General features: G+C 34.2%; 3 protein-coding genes across 6 annotated transcripts; 1 reads left to right on the forward strand and 2 right to left on the reverse strand.

The window, feature by feature from the left end:
* Positions 1-335: 335 nt before the first annotated feature.
* On the reverse strand, positions 336-4,695 carry LOC136798893 (uncharacterized). Of its 2 annotated transcripts, none has more exons than XM_067055558.1 (3): positions 4,285-4,695; positions 1,472-1,697; positions 336-966 (listed from the first exon to the last, which is right to left on the reverse strand). In XM_067055558.1, exons 1-3 carry the CDS (start codon positions 4,605-4,607, stop codon positions 415-417), a joined length of 1,101 nt encoding a protein of 366 aa, XP_066911659.1. In that variant the 5' UTR covers positions 4,608-4,695; the 3' UTR covers positions 336-414. The 2 variants fall into 2 exon arrangements, with proteins under 2 accessions (XP_066911659.1, XP_066911657.1); XM_067055556.1 differs by having other exon boundaries at positions 336-969.
* Positions 4,696-5,367: 672 nt separating this feature from the next.
* Positions 5,368-6,063, forward strand: LOC136798896 (uncharacterized). The gene has a single exon (XM_067055561.1). The coding sequence runs from the start codon at positions 5,437-5,439 to the stop codon at positions 5,977-5,979; it is 543 nt and encodes a 180-aa protein (XP_066911662.1). The 5' UTR covers positions 5,368-5,436; the 3' UTR covers positions 5,980-6,063.
* Positions 6,064-6,553: 490 nt separating this feature from the next.
* LOC136798890 (WW domain-containing adapter protein with coiled-coil-like) lies at positions 6,554-23,617 on the reverse strand. Of its 3 annotated transcripts, none has more exons than XM_067055553.1 (12): positions 23,525-23,617; positions 23,313-23,352; positions 15,075-15,237; positions 14,859-14,896; positions 14,371-14,480; positions 13,839-14,167; positions 12,662-12,737; positions 12,057-12,414; positions 11,460-11,517; positions 10,782-11,272; positions 10,352-10,479; positions 6,554-7,710 (listed from the first exon to the last, which is right to left on the reverse strand). In XM_067055553.1, the coding sequence occupies exons 1-12, from the start codon at positions 23,539-23,541 to the stop codon at positions 7,293-7,295; spliced, it is 2,226 nt and encodes a 741-aa protein (XP_066911654.1). In that variant the 5' UTR covers positions 23,542-23,617; the 3' UTR covers positions 6,554-7,292. The 3 variants fall into 3 exon arrangements, with proteins under 3 accessions (XP_066911654.1, XP_066911653.1, XP_066911655.1); XM_067055552.1 differs by lacking the exon at positions 23,525-23,617 and adding an exon at positions 23,443-23,510; XM_067055554.1 differs by lacking the exons at positions 23,313-23,352; positions 23,525-23,617 and adding an exon at positions 23,443-23,471.
* Positions 23,618-24,984: the final 1,367 nt, after the last annotated feature.

Genomic DNA, 24,984 nt, shown 5'->3' on the forward strand with positions numbered 1-24,984 from the left:
AATTGAATCGTTGGGGAAAATATACATATCTTTAACGGGGTTTCCAATAATTCAATGAACTCAAAATTAATAAAATTCAACAGTTTGCCTATTTTTGGAGAAACGATAAGTCGGTAACAAGTGACGACGTCTTACTGCTATTTTTTGTCAAGATCTGAAATGAAATTTTTTATGGGATCGTTGACCAAAGAAACTATGGCAGATCGTTAAAAGAGTAGTTTTTCTTTATATTAGTTTGGTTTTTGGTTGTGTAGAAAAAATCTCAAGCTTTTCAAGAATGATGGCCTTATGTGAACTAATAGGCCTCTTAAAAAATTCATCGGTACAAAGTAATTTCTACCTGTTTTCAAAAATGCGAAGAAATCGTTAAGCCAGCTTATTGTTTCACCGATAAGGTAAAAAATCTCGTCAAATCTACATTACAGATGATTTGCTTCGTCGAGGCAGTGATGGTTTTTTGAGTCTTGACCCACCACCATTACTCTTATTATTATTATGATCACGTGGGTCTTTAAACAAATTATAATAAAGATAAATCATGAATCCAGCACTCAACAACAAAATCAAACAAACAGTGTAAAAATTGTTCGAAGTTGGAATTGGTACTTTCCTCAACTTTTTAAGGCTTATCATTGCCGGATGAAAAGCTGGATTCTGATCCAATGCCATTTGAAAATGACTCAAGGCTCTTTCGAATTCACCGTTTGATTCGAAGAATTCACCAAGCGTATAATGTTGTAACCATGTTGTTTGCTCTGGAGGTTGATGATCCAATGACTGTTTCGCCAAGAAAATAGCATCATTGACAAAACGCAAATTATATAAAATTCGAGCCAGGTTTAATAAAGCATCGGCATTATTGTAAGAAATGGTCAAAACTTTTCTGAAACACTCGATAGCATGATAAGTGTCTCCATTTATTCGTAAGAAGTTAGCGATTTGGTTGAATAAGACCATTTGGTTCTCCTTCTTGTAAAAAAACAATAACAGTTGAAGCTAGCCTGTTTTATTATATTAGTTTGGTAGAGGGAGGGATTTTCGTTAACTATACAGTTGACTCTCTTAGTTCGATCTTAAAGGGACCTAAGGTTTTCTTCGAATTAGAGAAAGATTCGAATTACAGAGTATTTTATACTACTTTCTAGCTGAGAGGATCAATATTCTAGTTTGATTTATAGAAAGATTTGAATAGGAGAGGTTCGAATTAGAGAGAGTTCACCGTATTTCAGATTTTTGGCAATTGGCATGTAAACGCTTATGGGACTATTTATTACAATTTCTCTGTCAAGACTTAGGTATCAAGGTATTTGTATCTAAAAGCTTTCATTTTCTAAACCACGCCATCAAACACATGATGGTATAAATTTTCAAATTTTTAGGGTATTCTTATGATTCGGGTAATTTTCACCCAGATATTCATATAGAATATCTTTTTTGTAAAAAAAACAATAAATAATTTCATTGATCTCACCCCTTTTAGAGCATCCAGTAAGTTGACTTCAATGACATCCATTTGCACTGTGTCGAATTCATTCTTCTGGAAAAGTAAGGCCACCTCAGGCTCTGCATAGACTGGATGCTGAAAGCGCCTTGCTATCCCATCTAAATGGTCAATTGCAGTCTCGTTTGGCGGTTCACCACACGTGAGAGTGGCTGCTTTAAACTTTTCGTAAGCTGGAATGTTGATCATCAGTGCCCTAAAGAGAATTTTATAAAGTAAAGCAATTTCAAACTGAAACTTCACCAAGAAGGATGAAGAAAGTGACCCATAAACAGGGTTTTTGGACTTTAACCAGGGTTTTTAGACTTTAAACAGGGTTTTTAGACTTTAACCAGTTTCTGTAACTCTCAATCACTGCCACCATAATATTTGTCACAAAAGGTGAATTCCAATTAAGAGCCATTTTTTTTATTCTTCAGAATAAAGAAAGTGTGATACCTCACCATCTTAGATTTTGATGAAATTTTGACCAAATGATATATCACACAAGAAAATAAGACTCTGAAAATTTCACTTTGATATCTCAAGTAGTTTTGCAGATATAGCGTCTCAAAGATAGGCTACTAAGCGAAAATTGACCCCTAAAAATCTTTTTTGATGGGGAGCAGATTTTGAAAGCCAATTAATTTTTATTCAAGTACATTAGAAAGCTGTGGATTTCAAGAACTTTTTGTAGGGAATCAGAAAAAATCAAATTGAGTCTCCAAAATTTTCCCCAAAAATCTTTAGCACCTCCTGTGGAGGGCTTCAAACTTTGCGTAATCTGGGTTTGAAGCACTTTTAGCTGTCTGCTGATGGTCCTTGAGACTTTTTTGAAGTAAACTTTTGACCTGGAGTGGTTTACTGGTGGGTTTTGGCCACAAAAATAACATTTTCAGGATTTCCATCATTGCCTAACCGTCAAAAATGGCCGAAAAAATTGCTATTTTGGCAGATCTAGAGCAAAATTCAAGCGGCAACTTTCAGCAAGGCTTCCTTAGTAGGTCTAGTTTATAGCCTCAAAAAATCTCAGTGGGTTTTTAAGGTCTCTTTAAGATATGATCGATTGAAAATTTGCTTAACTTCGTTGTTTTTTCCCTCTTAAAATGGTAAATCAGGTTTACTTAAGGGCTCTAAAGGTTAATTTTTGTCAAAATATTGGTTGATCTTAGCCAACTAATCATTGGCATTTTCCCTTAAAAGGGAACAACTGTAAAAAATTTCAGGTCATTTCCATCTGTTTCTTTATTTTTAAGTACAGAATATGTAAAAAAATGAGACGACATCTGGCCTTTCCTACCATTCCAGGGCCTATATTTTCAGGAAAAGCCTCAACCTTTCACAGTTTGGTGAATATTACTCTTAAATATAAGCAGGTTACTTCAACTAAATGGGTTTAACAGTACTTAATTCCTATTCAAAAACTTTTTAGACTCGTTCAGAAATCCTACTTTGACAATAATTTGCCCTTGCTAAAAAATTTCTAAGTCCGAGTGTCGTGATTAGCTTTAGACTGTCCAATATTTCTTGTCCAGAAGATTTAAACATCATTGTTTGCAGTATCTCATAAAATATCACCCTAGTAATGTTGCTTAGTTATTTAAGAATCAACAAGTAAGGCTGTTAGTGTACACAAATATAGAGATATTGGACAGTCTTAAAGTTAATCACGAGACTTGGACTGCGGTAAAGCGCAAAATTACTGTCAAAGTAGGATTTCTGAATGAGTCTAAAAAGTTTTTGAATGTGAATTTTTTGAAGTATCAAAACAAACTTTTTATCAAAGAGATAAATAATAAATTCAAAGCCTGGAAGACTTTTACTGACAGTATAGACTTAAACTTGTATATCAAGATTACGGGATTTTGAGTACGGGCCAATTTTACTTTCGTTTTGAGTGGTTTCATTTTCGATTTCAAGCCAACATCTTAGCAACGGGGTGCTCAACCATAGTTACGGGGGTTTGTGCAAAAAACTAAACATAGAAAATTTTCCAAATTTCGATTAATGCAATGAAAAATGAAACTTTTCTATGTTTCACTTCTTTGCACCTATTCTTCAAGAAATGAAAATATTTAAGATTTTAAGTTCTTCTTTTATTCAATGATTTTTTCCGGCACTTTGTTGACAATCCAACTCTTGCATAAAATTCCCGCTTTCTCCAGTAAATTGAAGATGAGAAAAAACCTAAGCCCGGATAAAGGATTGAAACAAATATATGAAAGGTGAGATTTTACAGCCGCCGGTTGTGCAAGGCACTGAGAGGCCAAGGGTGCCAAAAATAAGGGCCGTTTGAAATGCAACAACCTCATTGGTGGAAATTCGATGAACAGCTGCGAAGGAGCGCTGTGAAGCAATCAGTAGAATAGAAGAGACCACTTTCGTTTTTGTTGCAGATTTCTATAAAAATTTCTCTCCGGATTACTTGTCAATGTACGTACGTATGTATGTACGTACACATGTGTTTTGTCAGCATTGTATATTGTTGTAAAGGAAAAGATACTTTCAGTCAAATCAGTAGGGTGCTCCCATGCAATATATATATGAGGCCCCCCAGCAGATTTTCAATTCATGCAATCATACAAATCTTTTTCCCAAATTCAGAGCCATTCACACAATGTTTTTTTCGCAATTCACGCAATTTTTGTTGACGCAATGCAAAAGCTTTCCAATTCAATTCACGCATTCATGCAACTTTTTAAAAAATTTCATGCATTCACACAAGTGAAAAAGCCCATTCACACATTCACCCAAACCCAGACTTTTTACATTTTACATTACATTACATATCCATATATCTATACCTTGAATTTGCATTAATATTTTGCTGATTATTTGAGTCTTTAACATCAATTTGAGTTGGCAAGTGAAGCATGTCTGAAGAGGAATTCTCATTGTCTTTTGATGGATTTTCAATGTTTGAGGTGGATGTAGCTAGAATATTGAACAGTGTATCCTTCTCCCATATTTCATCGATTTCGTTGTAAATGGCGTTGACTTCACCATCTTCAAAACGCCAATGTGTTGCACATTTGGTGCTGGGACTCCAAATACAGCTACAAGCAAGGAAAACAAAGATCCAGGACAAATACGCCAAGAAATTTCCATTAAACATAATGAAACTCATCAAAGAAACAAAGCAGATTTGATCAACATTCCAACCACACAAAGTCTTTGAAATGTTTCAGTTTTCAGCTCTGGCTCCTGGGGGTTCGTCCTCCTCGCTCCTGATAGAATGTTGTTGATGGACTCGATTTACCAAGATACTACAAAAGTATGTGTAAGCGAGGCAACAACAATCGAGTTTTCGAAAAGTCATCAAAAATTTATTTTTTTGTATTCTGATTTTCAGATTTAAACAGTGATTCAGGCTTTTTTCATAAATTCTTCATTTCAATATTTTCAAGAATTTCAATAAAATTCAAGACAGCAAACATTTTCGAAATATCTATTTCTCTGGACCCGCCTTCATCAAATGACCGGGCGACGACATAACATTGCAGGGACTTCATTAATTTACGCGGGAAAATCGAAGATTCGAATTTTCGAATGTGCTAAAAATATTGACTATTGATTTCAGTGATATTTGTCTGCTGATGGTTTTTCTGGATCTAAAAAAATGTACCCATTCTGACATTCCTCTTTATAATCTAATTCATTATTTATCATCCAGTTCATTGAGATATTCAAAACAACATTCGACGATTTTTATGAAGAGAAAATCAAGTTTTCCAACCAGCAAAAAATACAGAGAAAAATGTTTACACGTCATATCGATCTAGTTTGGTTTTCAACTTGAATACAATCACCTGCCAATTGAGTTTTTTTTCATTTTAAATAAAAGATATGGATTTCTCAAGTATATAAATAATATTTTTCTCATTTAGTAGATGATAGAGAAGTAGTGTCAGAAGAAAAGTAGAGGAGCAAAAGAAGCTGAAAAAAGATAAGGAAAAATGTCACAAATAACATCAACTGAAGGCAAAGCAAGGAAAAGAAAGACACCCCAGGAACGTTATAAACCATCATGGGCTAAAGGAGGACCAGACTATGATCCTTTATTGCCTTACGGACCAAAAGTCTATTTGGCAAGAAAGAAGAAACCAGAGCCTTGGTGGGTATTGGCAATCGAGATCACAATTGTAGTCTCTGTTTTATGTTTCTTTGTCTATATGTATTACTACATAGATCATCTACATTTTCATGTTACTCGAGCCTACGCACACCTTGGTAGCACTGATGCACAACACTTGTTAGGCCACAAATATCTGAATGGACGTGGAGTCGATAAAGATGAGGACGTGGCTATGCAATGGTTCAAACATGCAGCATCACAGGGCCACCCTGACGCATCTTACAACGTCGTTGCAGGCCATATGCAGGGCTATAATATAGACCTTGAAGAACATGAGATTGAATCTTATTTGAAGAAAGCACATGAAAATGGTATCGAGGAAGCTACGAGAGCTCTAAAGGACATGCTACCGCATAAATACTGATTTTTTCAATCACGATTTTTAAACTCAATCTTTAACTGAATGATGACTCAGTCTGATTGGACAGTGTTGGTTTTTTTCTCAACACTTTTCATTTTTTCCAACTAGTGTTTTTTTATTTTGCACTTTCTTTTGTTCGTACCATTTGATGTTCTATATGATATCAAATCATGTAAATATATAATATCAAAAAAGATTGTAAATTTATCACTTTATTTATCATAGTACAGTTTCATGTATACTTTTTCTTCGTAGTATGTTTAAGAATGCTCATAAATTCCAAATTCGAATCCAATTTCCCTTTCGTTGTTTCATGACCAAATGATATTCCCAGGCAATTAGTAATGTGAATTACAAGAATTAGCATCTCTTTGACCAATTGATTTCGAATTTAGGAAAAACACTCTTTTCTCAGTAAGAACCAGTGAATTTCCGAAAATCTGACCCTAGAATTGTAGCTTTTTTTTCATATTGTTGATTGTTGTTGTTTTGTATTTTTTGAGTTTCATTTTTCTTTTAAAATTGTTCTCAAAGAGTGTATCACAAAAACAAAAATAGGTTTGACAATAATAAGAAATCTGTTTTGAAATTATCTTTTAGGGTCAAACAATTTGATTTTGTAGGTAAAATACAAATGAAATTGAAAAAAAGGAAAAAATGTAATTTACATTAAAAAAGATTCTTGATCACATTCTCACTTTTCTGAAAAGCATCAAATGAAAATTTCTATGAAGACTGAAAGTATTTTTCTCAAAAAAATTTTAAGTATAAAAAATAAACAACAGTAAATTGGAAAAGCGATTTGAAAGCAGTCTCCCCTGAAATGATTTCCATTCTCAATTTATGTCAGAAAACTTAAAACGAATTAACCCAATTAAGTACGCATTTTAAGTACGTATTATACTTAGTGGACAAATTCTCAAATCCCCATTTAATTGTGCTAGATTCAATCCGTCATCCGACCTTTTAAATTTAAGGGTACTATAATATAGATTACTCGCAAAATTTAGATTAAAGTTGAATCATGATTTCATGTGTCGCCAGGCAGTTAAGTACGTGTTAAGTACTTATTATACTTAAGTGGAAAAATCCTCAAATCCTCATCTAATTGTGGTAGTATCTTTGAAAATATTTCAAAAAGTATTGCATTACAATCACAGGGAACGACCTTCCAAATCACAAACAAGAAGATAATTGTATGACAATTCTACAATTCTAAGGAATCAAAAATTGTTTAAAAAAAGAACGTATAATCTGAAAAACTCGATATAGACAGACCACAAACTGTAAACAGATGATCAGTCTGAATGTAATTGTCACCTCACTTGCTCATTTTGTGAGGGAGTATTCGTCGTGTTATTCAATAAGTTCGTTTTCTCTTTGCCCGCCTTCTTAGATGGCGGCGGTGGTGGTGTCGGTGATTTATCGTTCTCATTTGTTGTACTATCGCAAGCTACGTGTTGTTCATTTACCGATATACCGTTCGTTTTAATGGCCGACGTCGTGTCGGAATTCTGTTCGTCGTTAGACGTCGTCGAAGGAGATGATTGAGAAGAATGATTAACAGAACCGGCTGCCGTCGTTGTTGAGGGAGAAGGACATGTCGAGCTACTGACGTTTGGATCTTGTTTTGATTTATTGTTACGCGTTGACGAATTCGTATGTTTCGGTTTAGATGTCAAGTTGTTACGTAGACATTCGATTTTCGATAAAACGTCGTCCAGTGCACCAAACCTACAAAAGGACAAGGTTAAAACAGTAAAAATATGACAAATCACGCATAACTATACATGTCAATAATTTATCACACTTTATCACTTCTCTGCAAATCGGAACACATTTTCTTAAAATGAATGATCCATTTGTTTTCAACCAGAACGAAATTTTGCCAAGAGCTATTAAAGTTCGTCTCAATAAACCTTATCAGAGTTTTCAAATTTTCTAAAACAGCGATGCATTGTGGGATTGTTTCGAAGGTATTACAATAGAATTCCCTTAACCTTTAGACACCGCTGTTTTTAAAAACAGTGCGCGCTGCTGCCGCTGTTTTTTTCATGAAAATGGAGGTTTCGCGGAAAATGTCATAAAATCTGAACCGCTAAAGCTTAAGTAAAAAGTAAACCAATTTTGAAAAGCTAAGGATCTATTTTTTCAGATAATACCAAAAAGACGCATCATCACCCTTTTAAACCTGACTACACAGCCTCAAATCAAAACAGTAAAAATTCCATGTTTACGATTTTTTCACTTATTTTCTTTTTTTTGACAAATTGAATGAAAAAAGTAGGTACAAGGTAAAGATTGGTCCCAGAAAAATTATTTTGTTTTAGTTTATGTTATAAGCCACCATTGTGTGAAATTTCAGGGCTGAAGAAGCTCATTTCATCTCAGAATCTAAGTTTCGGTGAAGCACACTTTTCCACCAAAATCGACACTCTGGCCACAACAGGTAAATTAAGTGGTCCCGTTGCTCTAAAATTGGCCCTGCACTTACCCTAAGCCTGTAAAATTACTACAATAATCATAACAGACTCTCTATCATGTAAATTCAAGCAATAAAACACCAGAATAGTGGAAAAACTGAGGCAAAACAGCCCTGAGTTGTTGGAGCTAGAGATAGGCATTTTAGGCAGGAAATACCCCCTAAAACCCCTTCAAACCACATAGAAACTGCCAATAAAGGTTCTCTATCTCATATAATGATATTTATATGCTGAAACCAAGAAAAAACCAGACATAAACATGACTTTTCAGTCCAAAAATCCATCAAACACCCTCTGTCCACCACTAAAACGATGTTTTGTTGACATTTGAAAAATACACCGACATTGAGTTCCGATATCTCGAGATGTATAAAAGCAGGACCCGTAAAATTTTGAATGAATGAACCTTCACCCCTATCCTGTCTGCTAAATTTTACAGAATAGAAAAATTCAAACTGGTCTTTATTTTATTAAACTTTGAAAGGACCCCAGTATCAAAACGTACGTGGTACGTCTCTCGGCCTGTATATATGACGTACGTGGTACGACTCTCGGCGTCTAAAGGTTAAGGAAATCCTAAGAGATTTCTATTGTAAAAAAATCAAAAAAATCCAACAATGCATCGCTTTTTTAGAAAAATCAAAAACTCCAATAATATCTAATATATACATACATGTAGGCAAAAACAGCCATTGAATAATTCCTGATAAACAATGGCTATTATACCACGGTAGATTTTTTTCAATTTTTTTTTTCAAAATTTGATCTTTGTCGCTCTTGTTGTTTATCAAAGAAATTTATTAAAATAAATCTATTAGTGATTTCATGAACAAATTTTATGACTTTTATGAATGAAAATCATTAAAAAAAAAAAACATTCCAACGTTCGATTATGGGAGTGTTTTAAGTGAATCTTTTGACTATTTACACGATTTATGTTTTGTTTTAGCCTCTAGGTGTGTAATAAAACATATTCCAGGGGGGGGGGTCGGTAGTAAAATCTCAGACATGACGTTTACTACGGTGGTGGTGTGACGAAAATTCGAAAAAAAAATTTACTACCCAGGGTAGTTAATTCTAAAATGGGTGGTATCTATGTGTTAAATTTTGAAAATTTTTTACTACCTGGGTAGTTAAAACTGGTAAAATTAGCAAATTCTAAGCTATTTTTGTAATTCTTTTAATTTTTTGGATGACTTTTCTGAAAAAATCTGAAAATTTTTATAACTCGAAAAAATTTTCTGTTGGAAAGTTGTTTGCTGCAAACAAAAAATTCTCGAGATTTTTTGTCAATATAAAAAAGACTTTAATTCTAAGGGCAAAACATTAATTTTTGCATAAAGTGAAAAATGTATCACAGAAATAATCATTTTGTAGCTTTTTTTGTAAAATAAGTCCGAAAAGCAACCAAAAAATAGGTGGTCTTTATGACAAATTGTCTCAAAAACTTTTACTACCAGGGTAGTAAAATACCTCTTCCAAGAGTCTGGGTGGTGGTATGTAAAAATTCGTAAAAATCCTTTAACTACTCATATATGTCTGAGATTTTACTACCGACCCCCCACCCCTGCATATTCAATTAGGTTTTCGTTGGTTATTGGATTCATTAACCCTCGGTGATGTATATTACACCACCTCGGGTTAATAAATCTCAATAACCAACTTTTACCTATTGAATATCTGCTTATTATAATCTGCAGCTGAGACAAACTCTGTGCTGTTATTACAATTTTCAAAGATTTAACGAAGCGACACAAATTCTTATTGAAAACAAAACATGATAGATACATCCATACATCTCGAGAAGATTACATTTAATATAATGATTGGAAATGCATTACTGCATTTGAAAAATTTGATCCCACAGTAATATTTTAAATTTGGAATCTTACCAGCTAGCTGAGGTTTCTAGTTTAACGTTCTCCACATTCATCGTTTCTGAACACAATAGTAGATTATTTTTCGCTTTCGATGCACTAACATGAGTCGTCCCGTGGAACTCATTCCAACCTTCGTTCGCCTGAAAAATGAAAATTTATAGTCTTAAGCAGATATTGCACAGCCTTTCATCATAGGATATTGCGACTTATCAACTCGAGGTGAGTGACACAAAGCAAAAACTAATTTTTCAATACGAGGCAACGCAAAGTTGAAAAATAATTGCAAATTTCGTTAAGTGCGTTGTTCATGAAATCGATGGCTAAAGGGACTTTTCCACTGTTTATTTGTCTAACTGCTAATATATCCAAAGACAACAAAGTTAGAATTTGAGGTTTGTAGTAGCTGTATCTGCAAAATCAGCTCTTTTTTAAAGTTCCATACCTGCTTTTCCATAACATTGCCGTAGAAATTATTTGTGAAATCGACAATCGAACTCGAGTATGACGCTGCGTATTTGCCCAAATCTGGCAACCCGTCGAACATGCTGTCTATCTTTTGCTGTTGTATTTGCTCCGTACCAAATAATTTAGCTGTGCTTTTCTTTGCATTCCGGTCTACAGAATGTTTCATTTCGTTCATTCGATGGTTAAGTGGCCGATGCGGCGTAGTATCGTCATTTCTGTTGTCGTACGATTTAGACCGATTAAGTATTTCGCGCGGACTCTCACCAGGTATTCCATGCCGGGCATCAAATGACGTGTTCAGCCGGTGGTATCGGTCATGGTGCCCTGATAATATGTCGTTGGATGTGTTATTTTCCTTGGGAGGAGGGGGTGGTGGAGGGGTTGAACTGTTACTTCGCATGGACGGTGACAAGCTGGAGACATTATTCTGGTGGAAATTTGTAACCAGTGGTGAAGACGGGCAAGATCCTGCAAAAAAAATACATATGAAGAGTGAGCCTTCAATTTAATTGCAAAATCCAAGGAGATAAATAAATGTTGAAAAAAGTTAGAGCCATGAAATGCCAGAATGTATCGTAAAAATAACCACAAAATTTAATACTATTATAGTTACTCAGTTATAATTTCATCAGCAAAAAAAATAATTAATACTTACGGTCATTGAAGTGGTTTTTGACGGTGGGCAACTTGGGAGAATTGAATAATTCCTTAGCCTATGAGGTAAAATGAAATAAATTATATTTTTATTTTGTCATACAGATAACTTCTATGATTTTGACAAACAGCTATAGATTTCTTGAACAATTATTTCATAGGCTGTGTTATTATCTATTTTGAAAAGCTTGAAAAGAATAGTCTGATAGGCTCTAACCTGGAAATGAATCATGTGACTGAAAATTGGAACAGAAGTTGCCTTCAGCTCCAAGAACCACAAAAAATACGGCAGTCAATTCGAAAAGCTTTAGACCCTTTTTGGGGACATCTTATTACGACATCAATTTTCAGTAAAGACAACTACAAACAACATTTTTCAAAAATTGAAAAGAAGATAGTGAAAGTGTTGTTGTTTTTGGATTTTAGTTTATTAAAATTTTCAAAATCAAATAACTATGCAATTGAAAATGATTGGGTGAAAGTTTAAGAGGTATTTCTCAGTGCAGTAGGTTTCTGCAGGCAGAATGACAAAAACTATTTGATGATCCCTTTAAGTTTTAAGATGGTTTAAAATGTACCACAATTTGTGTTCACTTACCTGGTTCAAAAGTTGAACAGGTATTTGTTGTTGTTGTATAAGAAGTGCTTGTTGAAGAGGGTGAAGTAGTGTAGCTGTCGATATGGTAGCAGACGGATTTAATAGGAGACTGGGCGAAAGAAGAGGAGTGTGAGGCGTAGTTGGTATCACAAGATGGGGTGCAATCCCTGCAGCTACCGGTGTCATAGAATTATGCAGGTGCGGTGAACAGACGTGAGGTGTAAACATTGCAGGGTTTTGCGTAGAGGTGTTCAAAGGTGTTGTATTCATGATGTCATCATTAGTGGGTGTTCCTGGTGGCGAAATGTCTTGCACAGTGCCATTCACAACTTCAGGTGTTTGGTGGTTATGGTAAGATCTAAAAAATTTAATTCTCATAAGTGAGCAAAGTCTAATAATCAGAGAATATAAAAGAAATTGCAAGAATACAAGGAGTTTTTGTAGTATTACAGACTGAAAAAAGATTCTACAACATGATAGAATTGTTAGGATTTCTCACCTGAGAGAGACTCTTGAAAGAAATTCTGATAAAGAGGACTTCAGACACAAGAAATTTATAGAAGAAAAGTGTAATGCATCCCTGAAACTATAAAAATGTTACATACCTCCCAGTGGTGGATGTGTAAGATGAAGGTGTTGAATGACCAATGGATTTTATTGTGGATGAATAGCGAGAACTCCCTTCAAAAGAAAAATTTAGTTAAAAGAATAAATAACATACAGTCAGTAAGACAGCACCTGATCCAGTAGACTGCAAAAGTAAACCAGATTTAATGATGGATGAAAACCATAACATGGTCTTTTATAGATATCAACCCTTTGTAATGTTAACACATCCAGCATCATACAAAGGTGAACCATGAAAAAAATGTACATTGATACTCTAAAGAGAGCTCAAGATAAAACTTTTAAGAAGTGATACTTTTATAAGCAAAATGCACTGGGATCATCTTCTTTCCATTCTGTCAAGAGGTGCTGTCTCCTTGCCATTGTTGACACAATTGTTACATCAAAAACGTTAGAATTCTCTTTTATTGTCAGATAAATTTGAGTTGGTATGATGTTTATCATTGTTATATTTGACTTTGACATATTGTTAAAAACTTCTTGTTTAGCACTTTCTTGACCTGATTTAACTTTATAAAAATCAAGTTGTATCCTTCACACTCTAAGAATAATCAAAGTTGACTTGCCTGGAATCTCCATAAAGTACACACTGAGAAAACAATTACCCAGTCTGGCAGCTACATGCAAACTTTAAAACCCATTTGTAAAAAGAATTTTGAATCAGGAGATCAAATTCATTGTTACATTGTGTCGTTACACGAAACATCTGCCAAATTTACAACTGTCAGTATGGTCTGACGCCAAAATAAACCAAGTTTAGCATATTTGGTGTGTATGTCTTTTATTAGCGAACAAAACCATTAAAGAGACAAAATTCCTGTTAAGTAGGTGTACAGCCAGTTACATCCAGTACATTGAAACCAACTTTATCAGATATTTGAAACAAAGCAACAACTGTTTCCATTCATAGATTACAAAGGACTGAATCATTTCAGGAAATTAATTCATATTTGATGCATCTCACTTGATGGAATAGGTTACTACTCTGTTAATAGCATTTGTGTTTCGCAGACCTTTTAGAAGTACTCCTCTGTGTGTTATAGTGCTTAGGTTCACCTTTGTATTGCTCTGGATGCATAGATCGTTAAGAATGGGGTTGAAAATTAAATTCATTTGTTTACCACAATTTCACAATCACCTTTTTCAAAAGCCTACCTGAATTTGAATTACGATATCGTCCATTCATGCTTGGCGTATTGGTTTCACGGTTATCTTTGTCACAATCTCTATACCTATCTCTATCACGGTCCCTTTCACGATCTTTTATTGAGTTATTAAAATTCTCTCTTTCTTTAGTCCTAGAATCTCTAGAATCCCTCGAGTCTCTATAATTTCTTTTATCTTTATATCTATCTCGATCACGGTCGCGATCTCTATCTCTAGAGTCGTAATCCTTATTATTATAATCAGAGTCTCTGGAATTTCTTGAATCTCTTGAGTCACGCAAATCCTTTGAATGTCTGTCATTGAGTTTGGCTTTATCCCTGTAAAAAGAAGGCAATTGTTAATGATTGTTTTGGGCATAGTTACGTAATAACTGATTAAATGGATTATTTTTCAGAGGATGATTAAAAATAGGAATGAAAAAAAATCACAATTTGTGAAATGTCTCATTTATAGATTAAAGATAAAACAGAAGTGCAATCTTCTTGAATGCCTTGTAGAATAGGATATTAAAATCATGTACCTATTTTTCCATTCTTTGGGTAACTCCCATTGCGATTCTTCAGTCTTTTTATTGTAGTAGTACGTTTTCCCAGAAGATGAGCTGACATGTTCAGACCAATCTGAATCCATCTAGAAGAGAATGCATGGTTATAGGTTATGATTAAAATTGTTGTGTGTGTAGGACAAATGCTAAAGCAATACTTCAACTTTGGATGTTGACAAAATAGCAAAACGCTTTTTTGGAGTTATGCCCTGATAAGTTTAATAAATATTACTCCTTTTTCCTGAGAAATCATGTAATTATTTCAAGAGGGTCTTTCTTTTTGTTTTTCTTCACAACATAACTTCTGCAAGGTTTTTAAGCAAGTTTTGTGTATAAAGCTGGACTAACAAAAATGTTGGTTTGCCATCAACTGATCCTAGATTTTGGAAGTGGGTTGGTCAGTCGAAAAAAAGAAGTTATTTTGAAAATTTTTGAAAGTTCAGTTTACATTTGGATAAATTTACCTGGTGATCTGATGCCTTCCCATCACTGTTCATTCGTTCTAAAAATACAAAACAAAGCCTAACTTATAGCTATATATGTAAATAAAGATGTGAAAAATGGCATACATTAATTAATTTTTAATTAAAAGTAACAAAAACTTTTCAGAGATTGAAAACCCCAAATAATATAAAAATAATGTATAAAATGTGACAAAAAAATGAAAATGCATAACTTACGCTTCCTTTCATGTGGTGAACCATGCCTTGAATTAGGAGAATCTAATGCCCGTTTTCTATTGATTGGTGAATTGGTACTTGATTTGGAGTAAGGAGAAGAGTCTAGGCTAGATTGCTTTGAAAATGAATTCCTGTGAGATTTTGGAATCATCTTATCATCTACCTGAAAAGTTAAAGATATCTATCCTATACAGCAATACTCAAAAGTCAAAAAGTAAACCAAAAACAAAATACTTATTAAGCTTTGATTTTAGAAGCTACAGTACATTTGAAGACAAGTAGGGACTGATCAATGGAGAAAATAGACAGGGGAATCTGTCTTCATTAGAGCCTTGAGTCCATTTATAGACAATACAAAAAAATTGCTTATTTTATTACTAGACTCATTTGCTGATGAACAAAGTTTTCCAATTTATAAATTGTATTTTTCAAAATTGGGTGTAACCCCTGTCAAAAAGAAGTTTTCGATTGTCAGATTTTTATTATCTTATTGGAACTAATTTTCGCGGGTTTTAATTTAAGCGTTTTTCGCCGTTTTTCGTCAAAATCGCAAAAATTTGATCCAGCGAAAAATTTTGAGAGTTGAAAACCGCGAAAATTAATTCCCGCGACAGCCCGCGAAATACAATTTTTTCCAATTTTATCGAAAAATTTGAAAAATTCCTAGGAAAATAAAAGAAATTTGTCCAAAAAAGGGCAAAGCCGCGAAAATTAAAACCCGCGAAAATTCCAGAATGGAAAAAACATAAATTCATATTTTTTCATATATTCATATTTTTTCTGACCGCGTAAATTAGTTCTCGCAAAAATTAGTTCCAATAAGGTAATCATAGTGTCCTCCTGGGTTGGTTCCCCCCACTAAAAATCAAATTTTTTCTCCATTCCCCCTCAAATTTCAAATTTTTCATTTTCCCCCATACTTTAAAAAAAAGGGCTGAAATCAGAATCAGGGGGGAGGACACTATGGGTAATGTTTTTTTGTGGAAAATTTGAAACTTTCAAATCAAAGGAACCATTAGTCATGAAAATGTTCAGTTTTTGCTTTTGAATATGATTCAGTATGATTTACCTTAACCCTATTTATTAACCCCAACCTTTTTTTATTTTTGTAGCCCCAGGGGGGGGGGGTTGAATCTACCACCCTCGATTATTTTTTATGTAGAAGAGCTTTGGCCATGAAAATTGGTACAGATGTTCTCCAACATGACACAAACTTCCAGGAAGAAAAAAATAATTTTGATGATGTCATCACAAAATTTCCACCTGTCGGAAAAAAGCAAAAATGTATGGTTTACAAAAATGTCTCTCACAGTCGAAGCAATAAAGATATTGAGATTCTGTTTGAAAATTCCAAAGGATAAAAGGGTCTTCTTTAACATAATTGCTGGTTTTGTATTTCCAATTAAGATTCTTTTTTAAAATCTATGCTGAAAATGAGTAAAATTTTCAGAATTTGATGACTTCTTAAATGATTTTTTTGCAGAAGTTATCGCAATTTTAAAATTTTGAGTTTTAAGCGATTTTAGCTTGGTTTTATGTCATGTTTCACAATAAAGTCATAAAACCTGACCTAGAGGACCTATGACCCTAAAAATTTGCACAAGTACTCTTAATAAGATTTTATTAAAAGTCAGAAAGTTTCAAGTTGTTTCAAAAATTTTTCTCCGAGATATACACAAAAGAACATCAGCGTGGCAGATTCTACCCCCCCCCCTGGGGCAAATAGGGTTAAGGTATCAAAATACAAAATTCAATAAGTTATCAGGCAAAAAAGCGCTTTGGCCGTTTTTTGACTTAGGTTAAAATTGAGTTTTGGTCTTTGGAGTAACCAATTAAGAGCCATTTTTTTTAAGAGTCTTCAGGGTGTGATACCTCATCCTCTTGGATTTTGATGAAATTTTGACCAAATGATCCATCACACAAGAAAATAAGACCCTGAAAATTTCACCTTGATATCTCAAGTAGTTTTGAAGATACAGCGTCTCAAAGATAGGCTACTAAGCGGAAATTGACCCCTAAAAATCATGAACTCTGGTGGGGAGCAGATTTTGAAAGCCAATGAATTTTTATTCAAGTACATTAGAAAGCTGATTTACAGTGGATTCCAAGAACTTTTTGTAGGGAATCAGAAAAAATCAAATTGAGTCTCCAAAATTTTCCCCAAAAATCTCTAGCACCTCCTGTAGAGGGCTTCAAACTTTGTGTAATCTGGGTTTGGAAGCACTTTTAGCTGTCTGCTGATGGTCCTTGGAGACTTTTTTGAAGCAAACTTTTGACCTGGAGTGGTTTACTGGTGGGTTTTGGCCATAAAAATAACATTTTCAGGATGTCTATTTTTGCGTAACCGTCAAAAATGGCCGAAAAAATTGCTATTTTGGCTAATCTGGAGCAAAATTCAAGATGGCGTATCTTTTTGAACCCCCTACAAATTTTTTTGAAACTTTCAGTAATGCTTCCTTAGTAGGTCTAGTTTATAACCTCAAAAAATCTCAGTGGGGCCTGGAAGTCTCTTAAAGATATGATCAATTGAAAATTTGCTTAACTTCGTTGTTTTTTCCCTCCTAAAATGCTAAATCAGGCCCACTTAAGGGCTCTAAAGGTAAATTTTTGTCAAAATATTGGTTGATCTTCTCTAGCCAACTAATCATTGGCATTAAGGGAACAACTGTAAAAAAATTCAGGTCATTTACATTAACAGATGACATTTTATGACTGTTTCTTTATTTTTAAGTATAGAATATGTAAAAAAATGGGACTGATATCTGGCCTTTCCTACCATTCCAGGGCCTATATTTTCAGGAAAAGCCTCAACCTTTCACAGTTTGGTAAATATTATTCCTAAAAATAAGCAGGTTACTTCAACTAAATGGGTTTAACAGTACTCAATTCCTATTCAAAAACTTTTTAGACTCATTCAGAAATCCTACTTTGACAATAATTTGCGATTAACTTTAGACTGTCCAATATTTCTTGTCCAGAAGATTTAAACATCATTGTTTGCAGTATCTCATAAAATATCACCCTAGTAATGTTGCTTAGTTATTTAAGAATCAACAAGTAAGGCTGTCAGTGTACACAAATATAGAGATATTGGACAGTCTAAAGTTAATCACGACACTTGGACTTAGAAATTTTGCGGTAAAGCGCAAATTATTGTCAAAGTAGGATTTCTGAATGAGTCTAAAAAGTTTTTGAATAGGAATTAAGTACTGTTAAACCCATTTAGTTGAAGTAACCTGCTTATATTTAAGAATAATATTCACCAAACTGTGAAAGGTTGAGGCTTTTCCTGAAAATAAAGGCCCTGGAATGGTAGGAAAGGCCAGATGTCAGTCTCATATTTTTACATATTCTATACTTAAAAATAAAGAAACAGTCATAAAATGTCATCTGTTAATGGAAATGACCTGAATTTTTTTACAGTTGTTCCCTTAATGCCAATGATTAGTTGGCTAGAGAAGATCAACCAATATTTTGACAAAAATTTACCTTTAGAGCCCTTAAGTGGGCCTGATTTAGCATTTTAGGAGGGAAAAAACAACGAAGTTAAGCAAATTTTCAATTGATCATATCTTTAAGAGACTTCCAGGCCCCACTGAGATTTTTTGAGGTTATAAACTAGACCTACTAAGGAAGCATTACTGAGAGTTTCAAAAAAATTTGTAGGGGGTTCAAAAAGATACGCCATCTTGAATTTTGCTCCAGATCAGCCAAAATAGCAATTTTTTCGGCCATTTTTGACGGTTACGCAAAAATAGAAATCCTGAAATGTTATTTTTGTGGCCAAAACCCACCAGTAAACCACTCCAGGTCAAAAGTTTGCTTCAAAAAAGTCTCCAAGGACCATCAGCAGACAGCTAAAAGTGCTTCCAAAACCAAGATTACACAAAGTTTGAAGCCCTCTACAGGAGGTGCTAGAGATTTTCGGGGAAAATTTTGGAGACTCAATTTGATTTTTTCTGATTCCCTACAAAAAGTTCTTGAAATCCACTGTAAATCAGCTTTCTAATGTACTTGAATAAAAATTCATTGGCTTTCAAAATCTGCTCCCCACCAGAGTTCATGATTTTTAGGGGTCAATTTCCGCTTAGTAGCCTATCTTTGAGACTCTGTATCTTCAAAACTACTTGAGATATCAAGGTGAAATTTTCATGGTCTTATTTTCTTGTGTGATGGATCATTTGGTCAAAATTTCATTAAAATCTAAGAGGGTGAGGTATCACACTTTCTTTATTCTGAAGATTTTTAAAAAAAATGGCTCTTAACCAATGTAGGTGGTCAATACGCGCTAGGCCACTTTTGAAGAGTTAATTTTCAAGGATTTGTATTTGCGAAAATAAAAATAAAGATATTGAATTGAGTTCATTTTCAATCATCATAATGAGAATACATTTTGATTTTGCTCACTATCTCCATTCTTTTGACACTTTTTGACACAAAATAAAAATTCTCCAAATATTGACTTTTAAAATTCAATTCAAAATAGAGTGTTTTGACCGTGGCCACAAAATAGTGCTTGGAATTTTCACTGGTTATATACAATGATTTCATCAAATAAGTGACATCAATTATCTAAATCCATGTGATGCTGAAGCTCTGAGTACCAAAATCTACATGTCTCCCTCTTAATGACTTAAACAGCCTTGAGATATCATCAGGCACTTTTGGCACTAAAAGAACCAGTATTAAAGGGAAAAAAATTATTTTTTGTGGCTTTTGATTTTGACAACTAGGCTGAATTGTGTAATATTTTCAAAGTGATTTCAGAAAAGTTTTTCTTCAAGTTTTACTCTATCAAACAATCTTCTGAAACAATAAAATTGTTAGTCAAATAAAATATACATATATACTTTAAATGATCAAAAGCAATTTTTCAATTTTTAAAGCATTTTCTTGAATTTGTTTGAGTGATTTATTTTCAGGGTTTTGCCAAAAAACCAGGATAAACCACTTCCTGCAACAATTAGTTCCCTTATTAAGGTTCTTTTTTTACCAGATTTTAATGAACTTTAGGTAATATCGTTTGTTTCAGTGGTCTAACCAACCCTAAAATTAAGATTTTTCTGAAAAAGAGTCTAAAGAAAGAGTAGTTTAGCTGTATTGGAAGAGACAAATTTGAGAGATTTGGAGGATTTTGGACAAAAATAGCGGAGAGCAGATGTCCTCGCAGGTGTAGAACCTCTGTAAGTGTGTCAGTACACAACAATGTCTGGATCAGTAATCGATTAAAATCTTTAATCGTTAGCTAATTGACATTCATAATTTGTTTGACCTTGATTAGCTATCGATCCAATCGATGCGGTTAAAATAATTGATGGATGTTTTTTTATCGATTAACAATTGATACCATTGATTTGGAATCGAATTCTCCTTTAGGCTTACAAACCTTCGCGAGCAGAAACTTTCACAATTAAAAAAAAAAAATACTCAAAAAATTGGGAAACCTCAAAATACTAAATAAATATCAATTTTTCGGCATTTTCTTATCCTTCAATGCCTTATTAAAGTCAATCAGCAACCGTCTCTTTTGGATTTAAGAAATATTTTTCACTTTTAAGTAATTTTCATAAATTTTCCTTTTTATCCAATGATTTTCGAAAGTTTATGCTTGCGAGAAACATTTTTTCCTCAAATTCACAAAAGTAAATGTCGTTAATTTCGCGATTTTTCGAACTACTATAATACACCAGAATATTGACATCATTTCATAATTGTAATATATAAATACAAAGTAAAAGACTAAATAATAACCAGGAGGTTTTTCTACTTAGTATATATATAACATTTCGATGCCTGTAATTGATATATTTACAATTTTTTAACCCTGATTAGCTATGATCAACTATAAATTTTAATCGATAACTGATCCCTCAATACACCGTTTAACAGTTTCGCCATCTCCACCGTAGGAGACGGTAGGTAAAAATGCTCACTTTAGTACTGTCGAAGGTTAGAGAAATGTAAACATTGCCTTTTTTTTCTTTCCGTTATAAAGATAATTTTTTAGATATTTGAACATGCTGTTAATGACAATTTTATGTCTCTCCTGAAAATTTCACAAAAATTCATCTAGAGGAAAAGAAGTTATGATTAAAAGGAGTTCTTTACCTACCATTTCTCTGCTGGGCTTTCTTATGAGAACTGGATGTTTACCTACCATTTTTTACGGGGGAGAGTGAAGTTTCCCGTGGTTGCCAAAATCAAAACAATGGCAAATTGGTCATACGCGTGCGCAGTCGACACTGTTAAACGGTGTATTGGTTATCGATTATCCATGGTTTCAGCCCCCCCCTGAGATCTGAAGGGCACCTAGGCTAGGTTAGTAAAGGGAGGCTAATGTTTTGCAATTCTTTGAGGTTACCCATTCATTAAGGGTAACCTAGCTGTCTTGATGGAGGCTCTGGGGGCTGGTTATATTTTCCAAGACGAATATTTCAAAATATTTCAAATTATTGAATTTTTTTACCCCAGCACCTAGTTTCCCATTCCAATTTTTCTTTCGTTTCCCATCACGCCATCGTTTGCTATATTTTTCTAATGTGATTGTTTTGATTTACAGCCGCCATCTTTAATAGCATAACAACAAAGATCATTAAGATTTTAGGAATGACAAAAGAACAAAAAGTGTCAATTCAAAAAAATTATCGGCTGAATAGGGGTACCTAACTCAAAGCAATTTCTCAAGGGGACCTAACTCGTTGGGGGTATCATGCTTCAATGAGGGCACTTGAAAAGTGGGCTGAAACCATGATTCTATCAATTTAGGGGTCACTCACAAATCGATTTTAGGTTAGAAAAACATCAATTGACGTATATGGGTGGGTGGATTGAAGCTTGTTGACGTTTTTTTTCAAATCCAGAAACATAGATTTTTCATTCCATGTCAAATATTACTTCTCGCCATGTTTCGTTATGATCGCTTCGTCTGTTTTGAAAACCAAAACAAATTGAATTTTTGCAGATGGCCGTTCTTTCTATCGCTACATACTACAAAGATAATTAATTACGGGAATTTTGTGAACAAGTTTAGAAATTTTTTTTTTCACGATCTTTAAATTGTATGACCGTACTATATAAATCATTGGTGATACCAATATTAGAATATTGCTCCGTTCTGTGGAGCCCAAAATGCAGTTGGTCTCATTCAGAGACTTGAAGATATTCAAAAGTCCTTCTTACGAAAGATAAATGGCACCCCAAACAATTATTGGGAGTGTCTAAAACAGACAAAAATTTACTCACTTCAAAGGCGAAGAGAACGCTACAGAAAAATGTACGTCTGGAAGGTGATGGAAAAGATTGTACCTACTGTAAATGGTATCAAAACCACTGAAAACCCCCGGCTGGGCCGGATGTGTACACTGTCAATTCCAAAGAACCAAACATCAAAATTTAGAGACAGCACACTTGCAGTGCAAGGTGCAAAACTTTTTAATGCTATGCCAAAGAGCATCAGAAACCTCAAAAACATTTCTATCGATAAATTCAAAAGAGCCCTGGACACACACCTTAAGTCTATCCCAGATGAACCCCAGATCCATGGATATACTGGGTGCAGGAGAGCTAATTCCAATTCAATAATTGACATGAAAAATATCTGCTGAGATTCTTTTTCTCTCGACAGATCGATCTCACAGAGGCGTGGTTCACCAAGAACCTTACCTGAAGCAGGATGCTCGAACAACCACACAAGTAACACAAGTAAGTAAATTATCTGTTTCTTTTTTTTATATAAACTATGCGAGCCGTAGTGAAAATCAAGATGGCTGACAAAATAGCAATGAAGGCAGTTTTTTATCGATTTTGGGGGATATCAAGGTGTATGACGTTTTTGGGTGTGGGTGGGTCAGCTTTTAAAACGTCAATTGACGTTTTTCTAACCTAAAATCGATTTGTGAGTGACCCCTTAAATCGATATTACAGTACGGCTAGCTGTCTGGGTTTTTAGACCATTAATACTGAACCATTTTGGGACAATTGACAAGATTCAAGGCTTAATCTATTTTGTTTGGATTCTGAATGGTTATTATGTCACAATAGTGAGGTATACCCATATTTTCTTGCAAAATGAATAACAGCACACCTTTGTTTTTTCCACTGTATTCAAAAGATTCAATTTCCTCTTGCCATGATGAAGAAATAGTGGCAAAGACATAGCTAGTGACGTGGTCAAATAAGTGAGCTAAATCTTTTGCTTTATTTAAGGAATTTCAGAGGAAATCTTTCAAAAGAAATTACCTGTCGAGGTTGGTAAGAAATGCTTTTGGATTCATAGTGCCTGTAAAAATACAAGTAGTTGAGAAGTTTTACAACGGTTTTGACGCAAAAAAAACGGAGAAAAAATCTATGAGAAGTGCTAAATTCAAACCTGGCTGAGTTAAGAGGGGCCATTAAGAGATAAGCTTGAAATGATTTACACTTTTCGATGAAACAATCCTGCCGCAACTTACCTGGCTTGGGCAGCCATACTTGTTTTGCTAGAGTTTCGAGATCAAAATCTAAATTCTCCTATTCGCAGCCTCTCTTTCACTCGGCCTCGTTTACATGTTTAAAAACTACCGGACGAAAGTAACACCGGGATTCACAAGATAAATGGAAATTTTCTAAATTTCTTTGCAATTTGTTTGGGAAAAGTTATTTTTTCGTGATAGAAATATGTAAAAATAAGTTTTCACCTAAAAAATTGACATATAATGAAATGATGGGTGATTTTGATTGAAAATTGTAATATTTTCCTTTTTCCGCTGTAAAGTGGCGATTTCCGAAGGTTTATTTTGATCACGTGATACATCTCAACACCAATCCCCACTCAAGAAGGAGGAGTGAGCAGACGAAGCTGGAGTGAGCAAGCAACTTGGTGATTCCGGCACAAAAATCAAAGGGGGAGAGAGAGAGGTAGTAAAAAGGACCATCCCCAAAATATAAAAGTGTATTATTTAATGGATGATATTAATTATGATTTAATTATAGGTAAATGGCTTTTAAAATCAACTAGTGGAATTCATTAATTTGTAGTTATAATATAAGTACATATAATAAGTAGATTTTTTATTTCAAAAGGTCATTCCTTTTTTTAATTTCTCTTGGCTTTTGTTTTGATGATTTTTGACATATCTCTCTGTTTGTTTGTTTGTTTGATTTGTTTATTTGTCCTGAAAATGAATGTTTACTTTTTGGGCTAGAAAGTATATAAAAAAAATTTCAAAGTGCATTAAAAATAAAACTTAGCTAACCAGATGCCAGACAGGCGCGCAGCTGATATGGCTGAACACAGTTGGTGAAATCAAAATTCTCAATGACTGGTGGTCACATATAGCCTGGAGATCCATGCTATCATTTCTTCTTGTTTGCGTTGAGTTTAAATTTTCCATATCCTAATTGACGATTGAAAATGCAGGCAGTCAAATTTTGTTCATTCTTTCACTGGTCACACTACGACCGACGGCATGGCCCGAACATGTTCGTTCGGGCCTGTTCGGACCATGCTCGGGCCACAAAAAAGTATTATTGAATCAGCCCGAACATTTTGTTTGAACCATGTTCGGGCCATGCAGTTAGTCACACTAGGAAATCTAGCTTTCAGAAAAAACAAAGGTCCGGCAAAATTTCTGGGAGATGCCTATCCGGCAGTCCCCCGTAGATCTTTTTCTTGGGAAGTTGATCTTCAAATTAGTTTTCAAGGTTGGCTTGGCTCAAATTTTTTCATCTATGGCTCAAATTTTAGGCAATTTCACAAAGTTTTTGAAAATGTTAATTTCATTAAAAAGCGCCGGGTTATTTTTTCATGAATCCCTTTAGAAGTTTTGCGGTGCATTTTTTTGCTTGAGAGTCAAGTAAACGATATAGCGCTTTCGAAGCATTAATCTTTGATACGCATTTTGGCTGGACGCTAGTGTGGCTAACTGCCATG

Source organism: Clytia hemisphaerica, unplaced genomic scaffold (genome assembly GCF_902728285.1).
Source record: "Clytia hemisphaerica strain Z4C2 unplaced genomic scaffold, Clytia hemisphaerica genome assembly, whole genome shotgun sequence".
Lineage (NCBI taxonomy): Eukaryota > Metazoa > Cnidaria > Hydrozoa > Leptothecata > Clytiidae > Clytia > Clytia hemisphaerica.

What these genes read in the sequence shown, in the direction of transcription:
- LOC136798896 (XM_067055561.1), top strand. Translation starts at nt 5,437, where the DNA reads ATGTCACAAATAACATCAACTGAAGGCAAAGCAAGGAAAAGAAAGACA.
- LOC136798890 (XM_067055552.1), bottom strand. Translation starts at nt 23,465, where the DNA reads ATGGCCCCTCTTAACTCAGCCAG. An exon ending in GCCCCTCTTAACTCAGCCAG is followed by an intron (nt 23,353 to 23,442) that starts GTTTGAATTTAG and finishes GTATTTTTACAG; the next exon opens with GCACTATGAATCCAAAAGCA. An exon ending in TTCACCACATGAAAGGAAGC is followed by an intron (nt 14,897 to 15,074) that starts GTAAGTTATGCA and finishes TTGTATTTTTAG; the next exon opens with AACGAATGAACAGTGATGGG.
- LOC136798893 (XM_067055556.1), bottom strand. Translation starts at nt 4,607, where the DNA reads ATGAGTTTCATTATGTTTAATGGAAATTTCTTGGCGTATTTGTCCTGG. An exon ending in AATATTAATGCAAATTCAAG is followed by an intron (nt 1,698 to 4,284) that starts GTATAGATATAT and finishes AATTCTCTTTAG; the next exon opens with GGCACTGATGATCAACATTC. An exon ending in TACTGGATGCTCTAAAAGGG is followed by an intron (nt 970 to 1,471) that starts GTGAGATCAATG and finishes TTTTTTTACAAG; the next exon opens with AAGGAGAACCAAATGGTCTT.